Source organism: Pediculus humanus, genomic scaffold, assembly GCF_000006295.1.
Source record: "Pediculus humanus corporis 1103172107526 genomic scaffold, whole genome shotgun sequence".
Lineage (NCBI taxonomy): Eukaryota > Metazoa > Arthropoda > Insecta > Psocodea > Pediculidae > Pediculus > Pediculus humanus.
This window is the reverse complement of record NW_002987142.1, coordinates 71,119-88,481: the sequence shown is the minus strand read 5'-3', so window position 1 is coordinate 88,481 and position 17,363 is coordinate 71,119. Positions and strand designations below refer to the sequence as shown.

At 28.5% G+C, this 17,363-nt stretch overlaps 4 protein-coding genes across 4 annotated transcripts; 2 read left to right on the top strand and 2 right to left on the bottom strand.

Moving 5' to 3' along the window:
- Window positions 1–879: 879 nt before the first annotated feature.
- On the bottom strand, window positions 880–3,718 carry Phum_PHUM178610 (uncharacterized protein; the record flags this gene model as incomplete). The annotated part of the gene is made up of 9 exons (XM_002425132.1): window positions 880–982; window positions 1,077–1,300; window positions 1,415–1,594; window positions 1,770–1,925; window positions 2,010–2,483; window positions 2,562–2,811; window positions 2,891–3,191; window positions 3,263–3,458; window positions 3,545–3,718. The coding sequence occupies 9 exons, from the start codon at window positions 3,716–3,718 to the stop codon at window positions 880–882; spliced, it is 2,058 nt and encodes a 685-aa protein (XP_002425177.1).
- Window positions 3,719–4,745: 1,027 nt separating this feature from the next.
- On the top strand, window positions 4,746–6,698 carry Phum_PHUM178600 (uncharacterized protein; the record flags this gene model as incomplete). Its single annotated transcript, XM_002425131.1, has 2 exons — window positions 4,746–6,421; window positions 6,512–6,698. The coding sequence occupies 2 exons, from the start codon at window positions 4,746–4,748 to the stop codon at window positions 6,696–6,698; spliced, it is 1,863 nt and encodes a 620-aa protein (XP_002425176.1).
- Window positions 6,699–8,142: 1,444 nt separating this feature from the next.
- Window positions 8,143–14,983, bottom strand: Phum_PHUM178590 (uncharacterized protein; the record flags this gene model as incomplete). The annotated part of the gene is made up of 22 exons (XM_002425130.1): window positions 8,143–8,274; window positions 8,417–8,543; window positions 8,623–8,792; window positions 8,880–9,155; window positions 9,257–9,391; window positions 9,468–9,674; window positions 9,765–9,905; window positions 10,013–10,201; window positions 10,276–10,476; window positions 10,564–10,733; window positions 10,838–11,053; window positions 11,144–11,381; window positions 11,448–11,635; window positions 11,709–11,801; window positions 12,440–12,605; window positions 12,710–12,954; window positions 13,070–13,226; window positions 13,310–13,476; window positions 13,640–13,865; window positions 13,949–14,143; window positions 14,303–14,504; window positions 14,940–14,983. 22 exons carry the CDS (start codon window positions 14,981–14,983, stop codon window positions 8,143–8,145), a joined length of 3,885 nt encoding a protein of 1,294 aa, XP_002425175.1.
- A 210-nt stretch (window positions 14,984–15,193) lies between these two features.
- Window positions 15,194–17,167, top strand: Phum_PHUM178580 (DNA mismatch repair protein MlH1, putative; the record flags this gene model as incomplete). Its single annotated transcript, XM_002425129.1, has 1 exon — window positions 15,194–17,167. One exon carries the CDS (start codon window positions 15,194–15,196, stop codon window positions 17,165–17,167), a length of 1,974 nt encoding a protein of 657 aa, XP_002425174.1.
- Between the last annotated feature and the right edge of the window lie 196 nt (window positions 17,168–17,363).

Below are 17,363 nucleotides of genomic sequence, written 5' to 3'. Positions count from 1 at the left end.
TATTATTATTATTATTACTACTATTTAAATACATAAAAATAATAACAAAAAATATAAATTTATTTAAAAAAAAAAAAAAAAAAACAGAAAAAACTTAACAAAATAAGAGAAAAATGCAAAAAATTATTGCAAAAAAATTTTAATGAAAAATTTTAATGAGTATTTTCGTTCTTTTTTTCTTTTTTCTTTCTTCTCCACCTTTGAGTAAGAAATGCATTGCAAATTATAAAAAAAAAAAAATTAATACAAATCAGTCGTTTTAAATAAAAATAATAATAATGATAATGATGATGACGATGAGAAAAATTTCGGCATATTTATTACTGACTAGAAATGCATGGCGCTACCTTATTAATTATCACCCTCGTAATTATTTTGTAAAATTTTTTTCTTTTATTATCATATAATAAAAAACTACTGTGTGACGTTTACATATTTATAAACACGTGTGAGTTCACGTGTGTGTGTGTATGTGTTTTAAAATATTGACTAAATATATTGCAAAATTTACTGCACTTGATACGAATAATAAACTATCAGTCATTGTAAAAAAAAAAAAGGGGGAAAAAAGAAAAACCTTTTTTCTTCCTTTCCCTCCCCTCCCCTCCCCAAGTTGAAAATGTTAAAAATAATAAAATAACAAAGTAGTGACGTAACGTAACGTGTCGTTAAAAAAATTTTTTTTTTTTTATTCGGCGAGCGAAGCGACTTGATTTGAACTTTTCCAAACAATAATTTTTTACTTTACGATTCAACAACATTTTAACCTCAAAGTAAAGTAAAGTAACGTAAAAAAAAACGATTCGAGTTGTTGTTGTTGTTGTTTGTTTGTTTGTTTTTTTAAAAAAAGTACAAATCGGTCGGCGCCCGCCGAACGGATCAGAAATTGTTTTCCGCTGATTCTTTTTTTCCGACAGCAAAAACTCTGTTGTATTTTTTTTTCAAATCCCTTGTGAATTCTTCTTTTAATATTTCCAAGCATCTGAAAAAAAAAAAAAAAATTTTCGAATTCTAATAAATCTTTTGAACAAAAAAAAAAAAAAAAATCTTTTAAAATACGATTTTTGTTATTTTACTTTCTGTAAACGGCCGAACTTCGAAATTTTGCTATGTCGAAAGATGGAGCGTGAGGCATGTGAACGATGAATGGATTTGGTAAAACTACAAATTCGTAACCTTTGGCCTCGAGTTCCATTATGTGTGCCACCTTATTCCATCCGAAACCTACGAAACGTGTGTCGTAGAGAGGAATATCTTTTTTTACCACAATGTAAGGCTCGTAATCTGGTTCCCAAGAGACCTTTTTTTTTTCAAAATAAAAAAAATAAAAATTTTATTACGTTTCTCTCTCTCTCTCTCTCTCTGTGTGAAAATTTTTATTTATATTAATAAAATAAATTTCGTAGTAACTTACTTCGTAGGGACTCGTTGCCGTTCTCCATTTTGTATAATTTGTCGGGGCATGACCTTTTGGCCAAACGTCGTATCTGAATGTGAATAAGGAACCCATATCTAGCATACGAAGGAGATCGGCTTTACTACGAGGAAATGTAATTCGATACCGTTGTGTTTCAAATGCAGGAACCACCAAAGCCTTTAAAGAGATTAAAATTTTTTTTTTTTGTACAAAAAAAGATCAAAATACGACGTAAACTTGAGAAATGTTAAAAAAAAAAATTTTTTTTAATGACATTTTGAAACGAAATATTTCGATAAGAAACATTTTTTCCTTCCAAACTGTTAAGAGTTTATTTTAATTTATTTCGTACCTTATTTGAATTTTCTAAATTTAATAATTGCACGCAAGTTTTAAGGTATTCGTATAATCCAAACATTGGAAGGAAATCAATGTCGGTTAAAAACACAAAAGGCGTTTTAACTTGTTGTAATGCAACGTTTCTCAACAAATTCACCGGATAAAAATTCTAAAAAACAAAGAAAACATTTTTTTTTTTGTTATTATCATTATTAACGTGAAACTACACGGATTTATATGTTTGTATATTTACTCCTTCTTTATAAACGATGTGATATCCGATATTTTTCCTACTGCTAAGAATTTCAGAACTAAGAGCGTAACTTAGAAATTGCTGTGCCTCAGCATCCGACATGTACAACGTAAGGCTAATGGGACCTTCCCAATGTTTCAAAAGATTTTCAACCATTTGGAGTCGGTCCATTGATAACTGAGCAACGAGAGTGACGTCGGCTCCGTCCGTCGAAGGCTCGTAATCGTAATCCAAAAAATACAAATGAGTTCTTAATCGGGAAATTCGAGCACGACGAAAATCGTAACATTGATCTTCTTCGTTTAACTTTCTCAATTCTTGTTGCGGAACCGACGGTCTCGATATGTTACAACCGAAAAGTTCTCGACGCAACAAATTACCATCGTATTCGAGAAAAGTCAAATAAAGATTTCTGAAAAATTCAACGTGTTTATTTTGAACTTTTAATTTTTTTGGCGAATTCCAATGTATGACCTGGAAAAAATTTTTAAATTAAAAATTATTTCATAAACTGATAAATTGTAGTGCGAAGGAAGAAATTAAGGTGATTACTTTCAAATCGGTGACTTCGGTGTAACATAGTTCGCTCCGAGTGTTATCACTCAATTGAACATTCCATTGACAAGGCAATTTATAAACAAGTTCGGGATATTGCTTAATAATGGCATTTAATATATCTTGATCGGCTAAACTAGTCGAATACATGGTAACTAAGTCTTTTTCGGCTATGAAACGCCACAGGTGAGCCCATTTTAAACGTCTTAAACGTTTCATTTGAAGCAAAATCACGCCTGTGTTGTATCTAAAACAAAAAAAATATAGTTTGTTTCATCGATAAACTACTGTTTACAAATCTTTAAAAAAAAAAAAAAATGTCTCACCCTCTTCCTAAAGCTGGCCACGGCTTGTGATTTTTCCAAAGTTTACCCAAATACCAATCGCTTTGATTTTCTACCAAACCAAATGCTTGTTTGTCCGACATTTTTGTCATGAGTTTCCAAAGCTCTGCAATGTCAGTTGCAAATGTAACATCTGTGTCAAGTACAACTACCTTAGTTAAATTTCTGGGTAATATTTTTGGTAGTGTTAATTTCATTAAACCATAAACTCCTGAATAATGCTTATTTGGAATCCATGAAACATCGGGAACTACATTTTCAGCAGGATAAAATCGAACATCAACTGAAAAAAATAAAAGTTAATTTTTTTTTCATTAAAGCTTTAATATCTTTTGATACTTGGAAAATATGTACCTTGTGGTACACTCCAGGTTTTAAATAAAGTTTCTAAAATATGCCAAGCAACTGAATCGGCAATAAAATGCAACTGAAGAGGATTCCTAGTGTAAAACAAAATGGACTTGATTAAAGTGACGACAGAGCGTGAAGCATTGTAACCTGCACAAACGATGGCCACATGAATAATTTCACATTTTGAAATTTCAGCTTCCTAAAAGTAAAATAAAAAAAATAAAATAAAAAAATTATTTAAAAAAATTATTTAAAAAATAAACACATATTATTTTATGATTATACCTTAGTGCATTTATGAATTGGAGATTCTGTAGTATTATTGACAACAGCTTGTTTCATTGCTTGAACTAATTGGCCTTGACTTAAACTTAATTGATGCCTAAGCAAATAATTTTGCTCTTCCATTTCTCTGACTCTTCCTGCCAGTTGAGCTTCTCTAACATTAAATCCAAGCATATTATCACCTGAAACTTTTTAAAAAAAAAAAAAAAAAAGTGAACAAATTAATTATCATAGTGAAATAAAAATAAAATATTTTGAAAAATAAATAAAAAATATTGTTAACTGAATAAAATTAAATACCTTTTTGTTCTATTCTCAAACTAAAAAACAAAAGTATTGAAGCAATAATAGCTCCGAGAATAAACGGACCCATCCAGTGTCTACCCATTTTGAAGCACAATCCATTGTAAACTTTTCTTCGAGCTATTTTTAAAGAACTTAATTACAAGTTTTAGATAAATAAATAAAAATTTATTAATTGATTTATTTGATTTAGTCTGTAATTCTAAAAATAAAAAAAAAGCTTAAATTAAATTTTAATAAACAGAATTTAAAAAAATTTTTTCAATCAGAAATAAATTTCAAATCTAAACTTTTTCGGTGAAATTAAGTAAATTGTTTAAAAAATCTATTGAATTTTAATTGGCAACAGATCAAAACAAATAAATCTCTTTACCTAATATTTAAAATTTTAATTTGCAATAAAAACTCCAGATCTTAACAATAAAAAAGCCTATAAACGCCCCCAAAAAAATTTTTTTTATAAGATAATTTGTGCAATAAAAAATTATTTTCTTTAATATTTATCACTGAAACTTTTCATAAAATTTACTTTAATTTACTTTATTAATTACAGTAAGTTATATAAATAAAAATAAAAATTTTAACAAAGTATTTTAATGAAAAATTTTTAATAAAAATAAATAAATAAAAAAATACAAAATAAAAGTTTCTATTATTAATTTAAAATTGTTGGTTTATGAATAAACTACAAGCAGAAGTCAAAAATTAAAAAATTTTTTTTTTATCGTGGCTTTAGAAGCACTTGACGTTTTTCAAAATTTGATCTGTGACAAAGTTAGGTTAAAATATTTTGTAACCGTATTTCGTAATTAAAAATGTTAAGAATATAATACTGACACTGCTTCTATAAAAAAAAAAAAACACACACACAATTTAGTTAAATTTGTTATTTTAAATAATGGTGGAGCAGAGGGAAATGGAAAATAACATAGTTCAAGTATCTAATTTAAGTACTCGTAAAGTACAATGTATAGGGCCACACTTTTTAAAATATTACAAACGGTTGCAAGGGCACTCTGAATTTGATGACACCAACGAAGAAATAAACGAAGATATTGAAAATACCGAACACGTTGTTTTCGATGATGATGTGTCTTTTCTTAGAAGTCTAGATCCTAAAGATTGGAAAAATCAAGATCACTATGCTGTTTTAGGTATGAAATGGCTTCGTTTTAAAGCAACAGATGATGATATAAAAAGAGCATATCACGCAAAAGTATTGAAACATCACCCTGACAAAAGAAAAGCAGCCGGAGAGGAAGTAAAACCTAGCGATGATTATTTTACTTGTATTAGTAAAGCTTGGGAAATCCTTGGTAATAAAGATAAAAGAAGATCTTACGATTCTGTTGATCCTTTATTTGATAACAGCATTCCTTCCAATAATGAGCACTCGAGAAATAATTTTTTTGAAGTTTTTACACCTGTATTCGAAAGAAATGCTAGGTGGTCTGAAAAAACACCTGTGCCAAAATTAGGAGGAATGAATTTACCTAGAGAACAAGTAGAAAAATTTTATTCATTTTGGTATAATTTTGAATCGTGGAGAGAATACTCATATTTAGACGAAGATGAAAAAGAAAAAGGACAAGATAGATTAGAGAGAAGATATATAGATAAGCAAAACAAAGCAGCTAGAGCTAAATTAAAAAAAGAAGAAATGTCAAGAATAAGATCTTTGGTTGATACAGCTTATGAATTAGATCCTAGAATAATGAAATTTAAACAAGAAGAAAAGGAAAAAAAATTAGCATCAAAGAGAGCAAAGCAAGAAGCATTAAAAGCGAAACAAGAAGAAGAGGAAAGAATACAGAGAGAAGCGGCCGAGAAAAGTAGAAGGGAAAAGGAAGAAGCAGAAGCTGAAAAAAAGGCAAAAGAAGAGGCTCTCAAACAAGAACGAGAAGCATTGAAAAGACAAATGAAACAGAAAAGGAAAACATTGAGAGATATGTGTAAAACGAATAATTATTACATAAATGATAATTCCGAATTAGTAGCACATATGACGGGTGTAGAAAAAATTTGCGAAACGTTTCAACTCTCTGAATTGACAGCAGTGATTTCTGAAATTCAAGAAAAGGGTAGAGATGCTCTTGTACAATCGATAAAAGAAATTGAAAAAAAATTAGAAGAAGAAAGATCTGCTCACATAAAAGCATATTCAGGGAGCGATAAAAATGACAGCAGCAATAGCAGCAAAAAAGAATGGTCTATAGAAAGTTTACAACTGTTGATAAAAGCAGTTAATTTGTTTCCGGCAGGAACGAATCAAAGGTGGGAAGTCGTTGCTAAATTTATTAATCAACACTGTTCGAATAATGTCGAATTCACCGCCAAAGAAGTTTTGGCCAAAGCCAAAGATTTGCAAAACAACGATTTTACAAAGAACGTATTAAAAGAAACGGCGAATAAGAAAGCGTTTGACAATTTCGAAAAGGGTAAAAAAGTTGCAAAAAGTTTAGAAGCTGTTGGTGACGTGTCAAAAACAACAGAAAGATTCGATACACCTGCCGAATTACAAGGTCTGACTCCATGGACTGCAAACGAACAAACATTATTAGAACAAGCTTTGAGGTTCGAACAAAACAAAACGACAAACGAATTTTCTTTTTTTTTCCAAGTCGATGACTCTTATGTTATTATTATTATTATTATTATTTTCAGAACTTACGGTCCGACAACTCCGGATAGATGGGACGAAATAGCCAAATGCATTCCGGGCAGATCGAAAAAAGACTGCATGAGAAGATATAAAGAATTAGCAGAAATGGTTAAAGCGAAAAAAGCAGCACAAGCAGCAGCAGCAGCCAAAGCTTCTTCTTCTTCTTCTTCATCATCAACCGGAAAATAGCATCTTAATAAAACTAATTAATTATACTAATTTGTAATTTTATTAAAACTCCATCGAAAAAATAAATAAATAAAATTTTAAAATTAATTATTTTTAATTAAAAAATAAATATATATAACAAAATTGATAAATAAAATCAATAAATAAACTAATAATAATGATAATAATAATAAAATATAAAAAAATAAATAATAAATTAAAAACATAATAATATAAATCACTATTATTATTATTATTATTATTAACATCAACGGTTTTTTTCCAAAAAAAAAAAAAAAAGATGGATTTAAATTTTTTATCTTCAAAAACGAACAACGACAAACAAACAATTTTTCTGTTTGTATGTTTCAATAATAATCAGGTTAAAATATTTACAAGATTTAAAAATAAATTATTATTATTATTTCTTGTTATCATCATTATTAAAATAGAAACTCAAATGGTAATAATAATAATAATTATATTTATTAAATTTTCTCGAGCCTGTTAATATTAAAAACCTGATAAGTTTACGTTTTCCCTTTAACCGTTTCATTCATTCAATCAATCAATCAATCATTCACCGATTCCGTAGCTCATTCACTCATGTAAAAAAACAAACGAACAAAAAGAAAATAAAAAGAATATTAATAAGAAATAAATAAAATTTATTAATTTTATTTAAAATTATATATAATTTTAAAAAAAGCATTTTTTTTAAACTTTCGATAAAATTTAAATTTTTTAAACATTTTCAATTTTTTTTTGTTTAAAAGGCGACGACGTTTGTTATAACAAAGAAGCAAAAAAAAGTTAATTTCAATTTTATTTTTAAATTATTAAATACCTACAAAAAAAAAAAATTTATATGATTGCGTGCATCTACCTATCTATCTATCTACCTGTCTACCACCAGCCATCTATCTATCTATCTATTCGCATATATACATACAAATATATATATTATCATTAATATTTTTTATAAATATAAAATTTTTTTTTTAAATAAACGCGAACGAGCAAACGTATTATTATTATTATTTACACACGTGTGTTATTAACTGACACTAACCTAATTAATTTTAATAAATATTTATTTATTTATTTATTTATGTATAAGTATGTGAGATAAATAAATTTGACGCAATTCTCTCTCTCTCTCTCTCTTTATCTTCGAAAACAACGATAAGTATTAACATTAGTATTATTAATATTATTATTATTATTATTATTATTTAAATAATTTTTCAACTACTCGACTACTAATACTAATAATAATAATAATAATAATAGCTAAGAAAAGTTTAAACTATTCGAATGCCCAAAATATTCCCTTTTTGCCAAGTAAAGTGCAGCAATCGAATAATCCATTTCTTTCTTTTTCTCCAGTTTTCTCCAGTTTTCTTCCAGACTAAGTCGTTGGTGAAGTATGACAACATCTTTGGCACGAATAACAACATTGGTGCTATCTTTTAGAATTCTTTTCCAATTGATGGCACTGATTTTCCAATTCCGCTATCTTGTCCAATAAATTTTTCTTATTTTGCAACAACAAATCAATGTCGTTTAATGCCTCCCTCAATTCCGAACGAGTTTTCTGTTGGATTAAAACCAAAAATTTAAATAATTACTCATCGTCAATGAATGAATGAATGAATGAATGAATGATTGTTTTCATTTTTATGGATTTTACTACCACTACTACCACTACTTGCCTCGGCATCTTGTTGACTTTTCACCATCAAACGATAATTTTCTTCGGTTAATCCTTCCAAAGCGCTTAATCGTCGTCTCAGTTCTTCATTTTCCAACAGCAAACGCGAACCGTTTTGCGTTTGCGTTTCCGTATTAACCTCAGAATTTTGCCTAAAAAAAAAATGGATTCGATTAACGAACCTAACCTGAGTCGATTTCGAAAATTTAATCAAATTTATTTTTTATTTACGTTTTTTCCGATTCGAAATTTTTACACGGTAGAATTTGAATGAGACCGGATTCCGCTCGATTTATCGTCAATTTCGATAACGATAAATCGATGGGAAGGGGTTCCGGTGACGTTATGTTACACGGCGGCCTATCGTTAATTATGTGTATTTTAGTATCCTCCAAATAAACCTGAAATTAAAAATCGATCGTGATTTTTTCACACGCGTGTCTAGCCAATGAATGAATCTTTTTTTAAGCACCATAAACAAAACGTACGGTCACCGGAAATGGAGGAGCCGGCATTTCCTCTTCCAGCAAATCCACCAATCCCGCCAAAGTGGACGCATTCAAATTCAAATTGATCGAATCTACTTTAACGGTTATTTTATCTTCGAAATTTTTCAATATGAGAGAGGGTTCGACGATCGAATTCTCGCGAAAACATTTTGAATTCGATTTTAAAAAATGATCTAATTTTATTTTTATTTTTGGAAAAATTGATGCGTCCAATGAAACGGCCGACCAATTTTTCGTTCTCGAGCTGAATTTCGTCTACGAAAAAAAAAAAAAAATTGCAAAATCATTTCTGTTGAATTTATTTAAAAAAAAAAAAAAAAAAAAAAAAAGGGGGCCATTTTATTGCTTTAACCAACTTGAAATTCGTCCCACGGTATAGAAGAACAATCTTCAACGGATACATCTGATATTTGAATTTTCACTCTGGAAGACATATTCTTTGATTGCTGTTGAAATTCCGTTTTGTGAATTTTAAATGTCGATATTGATATCTGAAAAATATTTTCCCTAATTAATATTAATGTGTCCCGAATTTTTCATTCCGAAATCAAAAAAAATAATTGTTACCAAATCGCGACGTTTGTAACCTCCTCCCGTCGAAGAATCTTTTTCGCTTGATGACGTCAGAGTGCTTTCTTCTTCAATAACTTCCGTTCCGATTTCGATGGATTGAATCTGTTGTTGCATTTGATAATCCGACGAGTTGACGTAAAATAATGATTCTACTCCACCTTTTATTTTTTCAAATGTTCCTCCGATGCAATTGTTATTCAGCTAAACGAGGAAAAAAATATTAAATTTTTATTTTTATTACTTTTTTTTTTCTTCTTCTTCTCAAACTCAAAAAAAAAAAAGAAAACTCACGGAAAAATTTTCACCATCGGAGCTCACATCGCTCGTAACGGAAACTTCATCGTATCTTTCATCGGGACTCGTTTTCGTTTCGATTCCAATCAACGTCATCATTTTTTCAATACCCTTTTTCGTGGCAGACAAAGATGGCGGCTAAATTACACAAAAAAAAAAAAAGGTAAAATTTTTTAAAATTTTGATGATTGGTCGTTTACACACCGTTGCATTTTTTTTTTTTTTTGTTTCAAACGTAATTTTACCGGAACGTTCAAATCGAATGAATGAGATTCCGATTGAATGAAACCATTCAAATTGGCCGGCTTTCCTCCGACGTGAGACGAAGAAACAGGTCGAACGTTTTCATTTAAATTTTTCTTACGAAGCATAAAATCCGTTACGGTGTTATCGACGTTGATGGAACAATCGCTAAAAGACGTTTGACTTCTATCCTGTAAATTTAATTGTGGGAAAATTTAATACATGTTCGCGATACTAAAGATTCTTAACCTTTCCTTTTAAGTACCAAAATATTAATGTTAACGTTTCCAGCACTTCCAGTCGATTGCCAACGTAAAGTACCATCTTCTTGTAAACTTGAAGAATCTGGAATCACGCTTTCGATATCGCCGCCAGATGATTCTTTACCCGGCGACTGAGAAGGCATAACAAAAGTGATTTCTAAATCAGGTATCACTCCTCCCACAACCATAGAAGCTCCCGGCGACTGGAAAAAAAATAAAATGAAAATGATAAACCTTTTAAATTACAAGTTGACATTAACTTAAAATTAAATTTTTTTTTATTTTATTACCCTAACGATACGATCGGAATCGATTCCTAAATACGTTGCCACTTCTTTGGCTTCTTCGAACAACCTCAGAAGGAATAAATATTGATAATGATTTAGTTGAAGGGAAACAAGATTTGTCACGTGAGTTAAAATATGAATATCTGCACTATCGTCGTCAGCAGTTAAATCGTCTGCGTTTGGCATTTTCATGTAAATCTACAAAAAAGGAAGAAAAAAAATAAAATTGTCGACTTCAAACAAAATCAAATCGAAAATTTTTAATTTTTTTTTTCACGTGCCCAAAAAGTCAAATGAAAAGCATCCATAAATGTTATTGCTGAATCTTTTCCAACGGCTCGTGCACCGAAAAATTCACCGAAAATCGGTTCGAGGTGTATGCACCAGATATCTTTTGCTTCAGTCCACAACATTTCCTGATTAAAATGAGTTTTTAAATTTGAGCTATCGGCAGTATTAAATTGAGACGGATGAGGACGAACATTGTCGGAAGCTTTTGAAAACGAGAAAAAAAAATTATCATCATCATTATTATCATTTTCGTCGTACCCTTACAAATAAGTAAGTAGCATGAGGTACTTACAAGACAAATGATTTAAAAATTTTTGCGATACCAAGGGATAATCCGTTTCGGACGAGGGGAAATCGTTAGCAAAAAATAATGAGCACATTTTTAATAAATCAACGCATTTTTTTAAATCGTAACGAGAACTTTGCTTATCGCTTCGCACGTTGGTAACAGTAGCTCGAGGAACTACAAAATGCAATGATTTCGGACGATCTTTTTGACCCGGATAATCGATGGGACTTTCCATGATTATCTTTAACAAAAGAAAAATTTCAGTAAGTCCGAGAACAAAGAAAAAAAACTTTTGTAATTTTTTTACCCTTAGTAAAATTGCTTCTATTTTAACATCAAAATACATGATATCGTTTGTGGAAGTATTTTGACTTGTATTTGTTTGCAACAACGACTGATACAGGTTCAGAGCAAAAGCATTCACCCATAATATACTGATGACGTCAAAATAAATTTGTATAGGATTGAATTGAGCATAGAATTTCGGAGCGGGAACTGTAAAAAAACAAAAAAAAAAACGATTAAAACCGTTGAAATGAGGAAAAGCAGAAGAAGAAAAAAAACTTACGCGGAAATGGATCGTCACCGGGATAATAATAATAAGTAAATTCCGCATGAACGACTGTTTGCGACTCCGGAAATCCAAACCTGTCTTTATCACCTAAATTTGAAAAAAAAAAAAAAAAATTTATGTTAGCGTACCTCCTCCTTCTCATAATTAAATTTTTTTTCAAAACAAATCTACCATTTTTTTTAAAAATGATTTGACAAAAAATTAAAAACTTTTTTTTTTTTTTTTTTTTGTCATCATTTACTAGATTTTGCAGCTAAATTTTGGATTAAACAATAAAATTGTTGATGTTAACAAAGGGGTGGGTGGGTAAACGGCTACAAATAAATATTAATTATTTTAATTTTTATTTTATTATTGTACCTTGAACATTTCCTTTTCTTCTCCGTTGGACTAATAAAAAATTAAAAGTCCCAATTTAAAGTAAAATTGCTGCTTTTAAAAAAGTGAACATCAAAAAATATTAAAATATAAATCATAAAAAATTTTATTATTATAGTTAATTTTTTTTTATAGTGATAAAGCAATACTACGTAAGTAAAAGTTAAAAAAAAAAAAAAAAAAAAAACATTTGAAATTTATTTAAAAAATTTTTGTGCATCTTTTCTTCATCTTCTCAAACATTTCACATCACAAAAATAGAAAAAATTTTTTAAAAATTAAAAAAAACACATAGAACTTTAATAAAAAAAAAAAAAAAAAAAAGTGTCTTATGGAATGATGATTACCTGATATAAAATCTTTTGAAACGTGTTTTTTCGTTCCAGAAGGAATGACTTGTTGCATGTTAAAATCCGTTATTCTCAATATCAAACAAGAGGTCATTAATTTTTTTATTTGTTTTGATATTTCACCTCCTACTGAATTATTTTCGCGATTGGTAACTTTGGATTTCTGAAAAAAAAAAAGGAGGTTTGATCAAATTTAAAAATAAAAAATTCTCCTATAATTATTTATTCAATTTTATATCTATTAAAAAATGATGATGAATTCCTTACTTCGTTATTGAGCTGATTAACGTTACTCTCTAAAACGGTATTTGATAAAGTTTCTGAATTTTCAATCACAGTCACCAATGAATTAATAAATGATTTTTGAGCATCCATGAGCCATTGAGTGTGAGGCGTTTCTGTCGGATTGTATGTGACCCAATGATCTCTTGTTGCAATTGCAAGATGATAAGGATAATAATCCACTCTGAATTTTTTCAAACTTATCATAAAAGCTCCACCGGATTTTAATTCTGGATGACACGACCTACCCGCTAAAAATAAATAAAATCTAATTAAATTAACTCAGGCATTTAGCGAAATATGTATCTTACAAAATTATTTTTTTTTTTTTTTATTTAGACTTACGGCCGGGATCGTCAGAAAAATGCAAATCAATTTTCTGAGCCTGAAAATGATAACTTGTTTCTATGACGTCATATTCATCAAATGTTTTTGTCAATGGTGAAGTAACATCTTTATTCCTTGTCGCTTGAGATTGTTGGGCTTGGTATTCCGGTAGAGTCTAAGACAAAAAAGTAATAATAATAATAATAATAATAATATTTGTGCTTTTGTAAAAGAATTAAATTTTGAAAATAATTTCACCTCCAATTTCCTTGCTGCTTTTTTCTTTCTCGTTATTTCAGTAGCTTTTTGAACCAAACCGGATAATGAATCAATAAAATGCAAGGCTGCTTTTAATTGAAAATCAGTTAAAACCCATAACAAATCATCTAAAATAATTGCTAAACGAGATCCAATTATCGAAGAATCTGAAAAAAACAAATAAAAACCAGATTTTAATTTTTAAAAAATTAAAAAAAAAATTTTTTTTTTAATGCTTATCTCTACTTTATTCAAGTATTTAACAATGCAACAATTACAAATGGCAAAAACTACAAAATAATGTAAACAGTTAATTAAGGATTTACTTACCGAGTAAACTCTTTTTCAATGTGATCCTACACCTGGCCTTGTTTGTTATCAGTCTCAAAGGTGTCAGATTAGGATCTTTAGTTGATTTTGCTTCTATTCTTGCATCATTCCATTCTACTTCTTTAAAAAGTAAAATTTGACCTTTAGTTGTATTTTTTATTCTCGATGCTTGCAATTTGCAATTTTCCCAGTCTTTAGATTTAGACTGAACTATAATTCTTGAAAGCTAAAAAGCAAACGTGATGATGAAAAATAAATTTTCAAAAAAAAACAAACAAATTAAATTAAATTTTATAAAAATTAACTTACATCAACTTTAGCTATAAATGCAGGACTAGTAAAAGTTATTTTAACACTATTTATAGTAACTGTAACACCATCTATAACTTTATGTATAAAACCATATTTCATATAAGCTCCAGCATAAGAAGACAATCCTTGAACACAACTGGTAGATCTTAATTCTTCACATGTTTCTACTTTTACAACAACTTCATTTAAACTCTAAAAAGATTAATACAAGAAAAAAATTATACAAGTTTTTTAAAAATTACAAAAAGAATTTAGCTATAATTTAGCTTTTTTGATTAAAAAAAAAGTACTATCGTAAAGTAAAGTTTAACAATGCATTTAATTAAATTTAAATTTAAAAATGACCCTTACCAAATGAATTGGGACTGATTTTAATTGAGTCCATTGTACCCTAAAGTACACTTGATCACAGCGAGCACTTGTAATTCTTAGCCATGATGGCAACTCTAATAGATCAGTCAAAATATTTTCATCTAATTCTAATTCCGATAATTCTCCTTCCCCTTTAAAAGTACTTAAATTAATTTTATCCGTAGATAAACCTTTGGTAAATCTGAAAACAATTAAAAAATTTATTTAGGGATATTGTTTAATGACAATAATTAATTACATTGCAGTATGAATATAAAATGTTAAGCTTTATTGTCATGAACTCCATCATAATTTTTTTTTGAGTAAATTTTATATATGGCATTATTATAAGAATTAAACATATGGAAAATGTATATTTAACGCCTGGTTTTAAAAAAGCGATAAATCGATCGGTTAAGACTAAATTTTTTTTTTTTTAAAAAAAAAAGAGGATTACATAATTAAGTCATAATAAATAATTTTAACATAATTTTTTTAATCAATGGCTTTTTTTAATAAAAAATTTCTAGGTTGCAACCAATGAATATCTTTTTTTTTTTTTTTAATTGATTAGATAAATATTGCTTATTCATAAAAGAAATAAAAATTTTAATGACTTATCACGATATAAGCATACTTAGACAAATGCTTCAATATTTGATTTTTAATTATTGAAGCCATTTTTAAGTAACTAATCCACTACATATTAATAAAATAAATAACAATAAAAATCAATAAACATTTTTAAAACTTTTTTTTTTCTTTTATCCATGAATTGAAAATCTCTTGTAAGCAACAGTTGGTTAAACTGATTTTTGACTTAAGACTTTCAATGTCAGTTACTCAAGGTGCCAAAAAAAAAAAAAAAAAAAAAAAAAAAAAAAGTTTAAAATGAGTGTAGCACCTTCAATAAAAAAACTTGATGAAGCTGTTATTAATAGAATTGCTGCTGGAGAAGTTATTCAAAGACCGTATAACGCTCTTAAAGAATTAATTGAAAACAGCATTGATGCTAAATCGAGTAAAATACAAATAACCGTAAAAGATGGTGGTTTAAAATTACTTCAAATCAGTGATAACGGAACCGGTATTCGTAAAGAAGATTTAGATATTGTTTGCGAACGTTTTACGACAAGTAAACTATCAAAATTTGAAGATTTAACTAAAATATCAACTTACGGTTTTCGAGGAGAAGCTTTGGCCAGTATTTCACATGTTGCTCATCTCACTATAGTAACCAAAACTGCCGACAATCAGTGTGGTTATAAAGCTTCTTATGTTGACAGTAAATTAAAAAACCCTCCAAAACCTTGTGCCGTTGAAAAAGGTACACAAATCATTGTTGAAGAATTATTTTATAATGTTCCCACTCGGAAAAATGCTTTGAAAAGTCCTGCTGAAGAATATAGTAAAGTTTTAGATGTTGTTAGAAAGTATGCAATTCATAACTCAAAAATTGCATTTTCATTAAAAAAACACAAAGAAACATTATCTGACGTAAACACACCACAAAATTCAACTTCAGTTGATAATATCAGACTTATATATGGAGCTTCAATAGCTAAAGAACTTTTAGAAGTTAAAGATTCAGATGATACTTTGAAATTTCAGGTTCAGGGTCAAATAACCAATGTTAATTATTCGAATAAGAAATTCACTTTTTTATTGTTTATAAATGACAGATTAGTTAATTCTTCTTCTCTTAAATCAATTATTGAGCAGGTTTATTCAATTTATCTGCCTAAAAACAATTATCCATTTGTTTATTTAAGTTTGACTATATGCCCTGAAAATATTGATGTAAATGTACATCCTACCAAGCATGAAGTTCACTTTTTACACGAAGAAAACATTGTTAATAAAATTAAAGCAATATTTGAAAAAACTTTATTGGGATCAAATACTTCTAGAATATTTTACACTCAATCTAAATTACCTGCTGCCATAGGAGGTAAATCTCTTGATGCCAAAGTGGAAGAATCTGATTCGTCAAAAATATATGCACATAAAACTGTGAGAACAGATTGCCTTGATCAAAAGTTGGACAAATTTTTTCATGAAAAATCCAATGATACTCAATCGGATTCTGAAGTAGTTAATAATCAAAATTCAAAACCGATTGAAAAAAGAGAAATTAAATTAAGAAGCATTTTACAATTAAAAGCAGATGTTGAAAATGCATCACATTCAGGTTTGGCTAACATCATTAAAAATTTTGTAGTCGTTGGCTTTATCAACACAAAGCAATGTCTGTTGCAATATGACACCAAACTTTATTTGTGTAACACAGAAAATCTTGTCAAAGAATTAATATACCAAACAATGCTTTTAAATTTTGCTAATTTTGGGGTATTAAGGTTTTCAAATCCTCTATCTATCAAAGAACTAGTTTTATTTTATTTTGAATTAAATGAAGGTAAATGGACTGAAACAGATGGAACAAAAGATGAAATTTCAAATAATATGACATCATTACTTTGTGAAAAATCAGATATGCTAGAAGATTATTTTTCAATCGAAATCGATAATGAAGGCAATATTTGTACTCTTCCGATTATATTGGAAAAATATATACCTAACTTAGCATTGCTTCCTGACTTTGTTGTAAGAATTTGTAGCGAAGTTGACTGGGATTTAGAAAAACCATGTTTGGAAGGTATATGTAGAGAAATATCACAATTTTATTGTAAAATCCCAGAAGAAGTTCCAATACCTGGTTTTAATGAATGGAAGTGGACCACTGAGCATGTATTACTGTCTGAAATGCGTTCATCCTTACAACCTCCTAAAAAATTTATGAAAGATGGTACAATTCTAGAAATAGCTAATCTACCTGATTTATATAAAGTATTTGAAAGATGTTAAAATATTTATTTTCTGATAATTAATGTATTTCACAATTATCATTTAAAATTCATTCAAAATTAAAGTTTGTAATTGTAAATATTATATTGTTACTGTTGTATAATCATATTTTTGTATTAAAAGCAATAATAAATAAAAAATTATTAAATGATGATTAGTATATTCTTTTTTTAAATATTTACAATCAGTCTCAAAA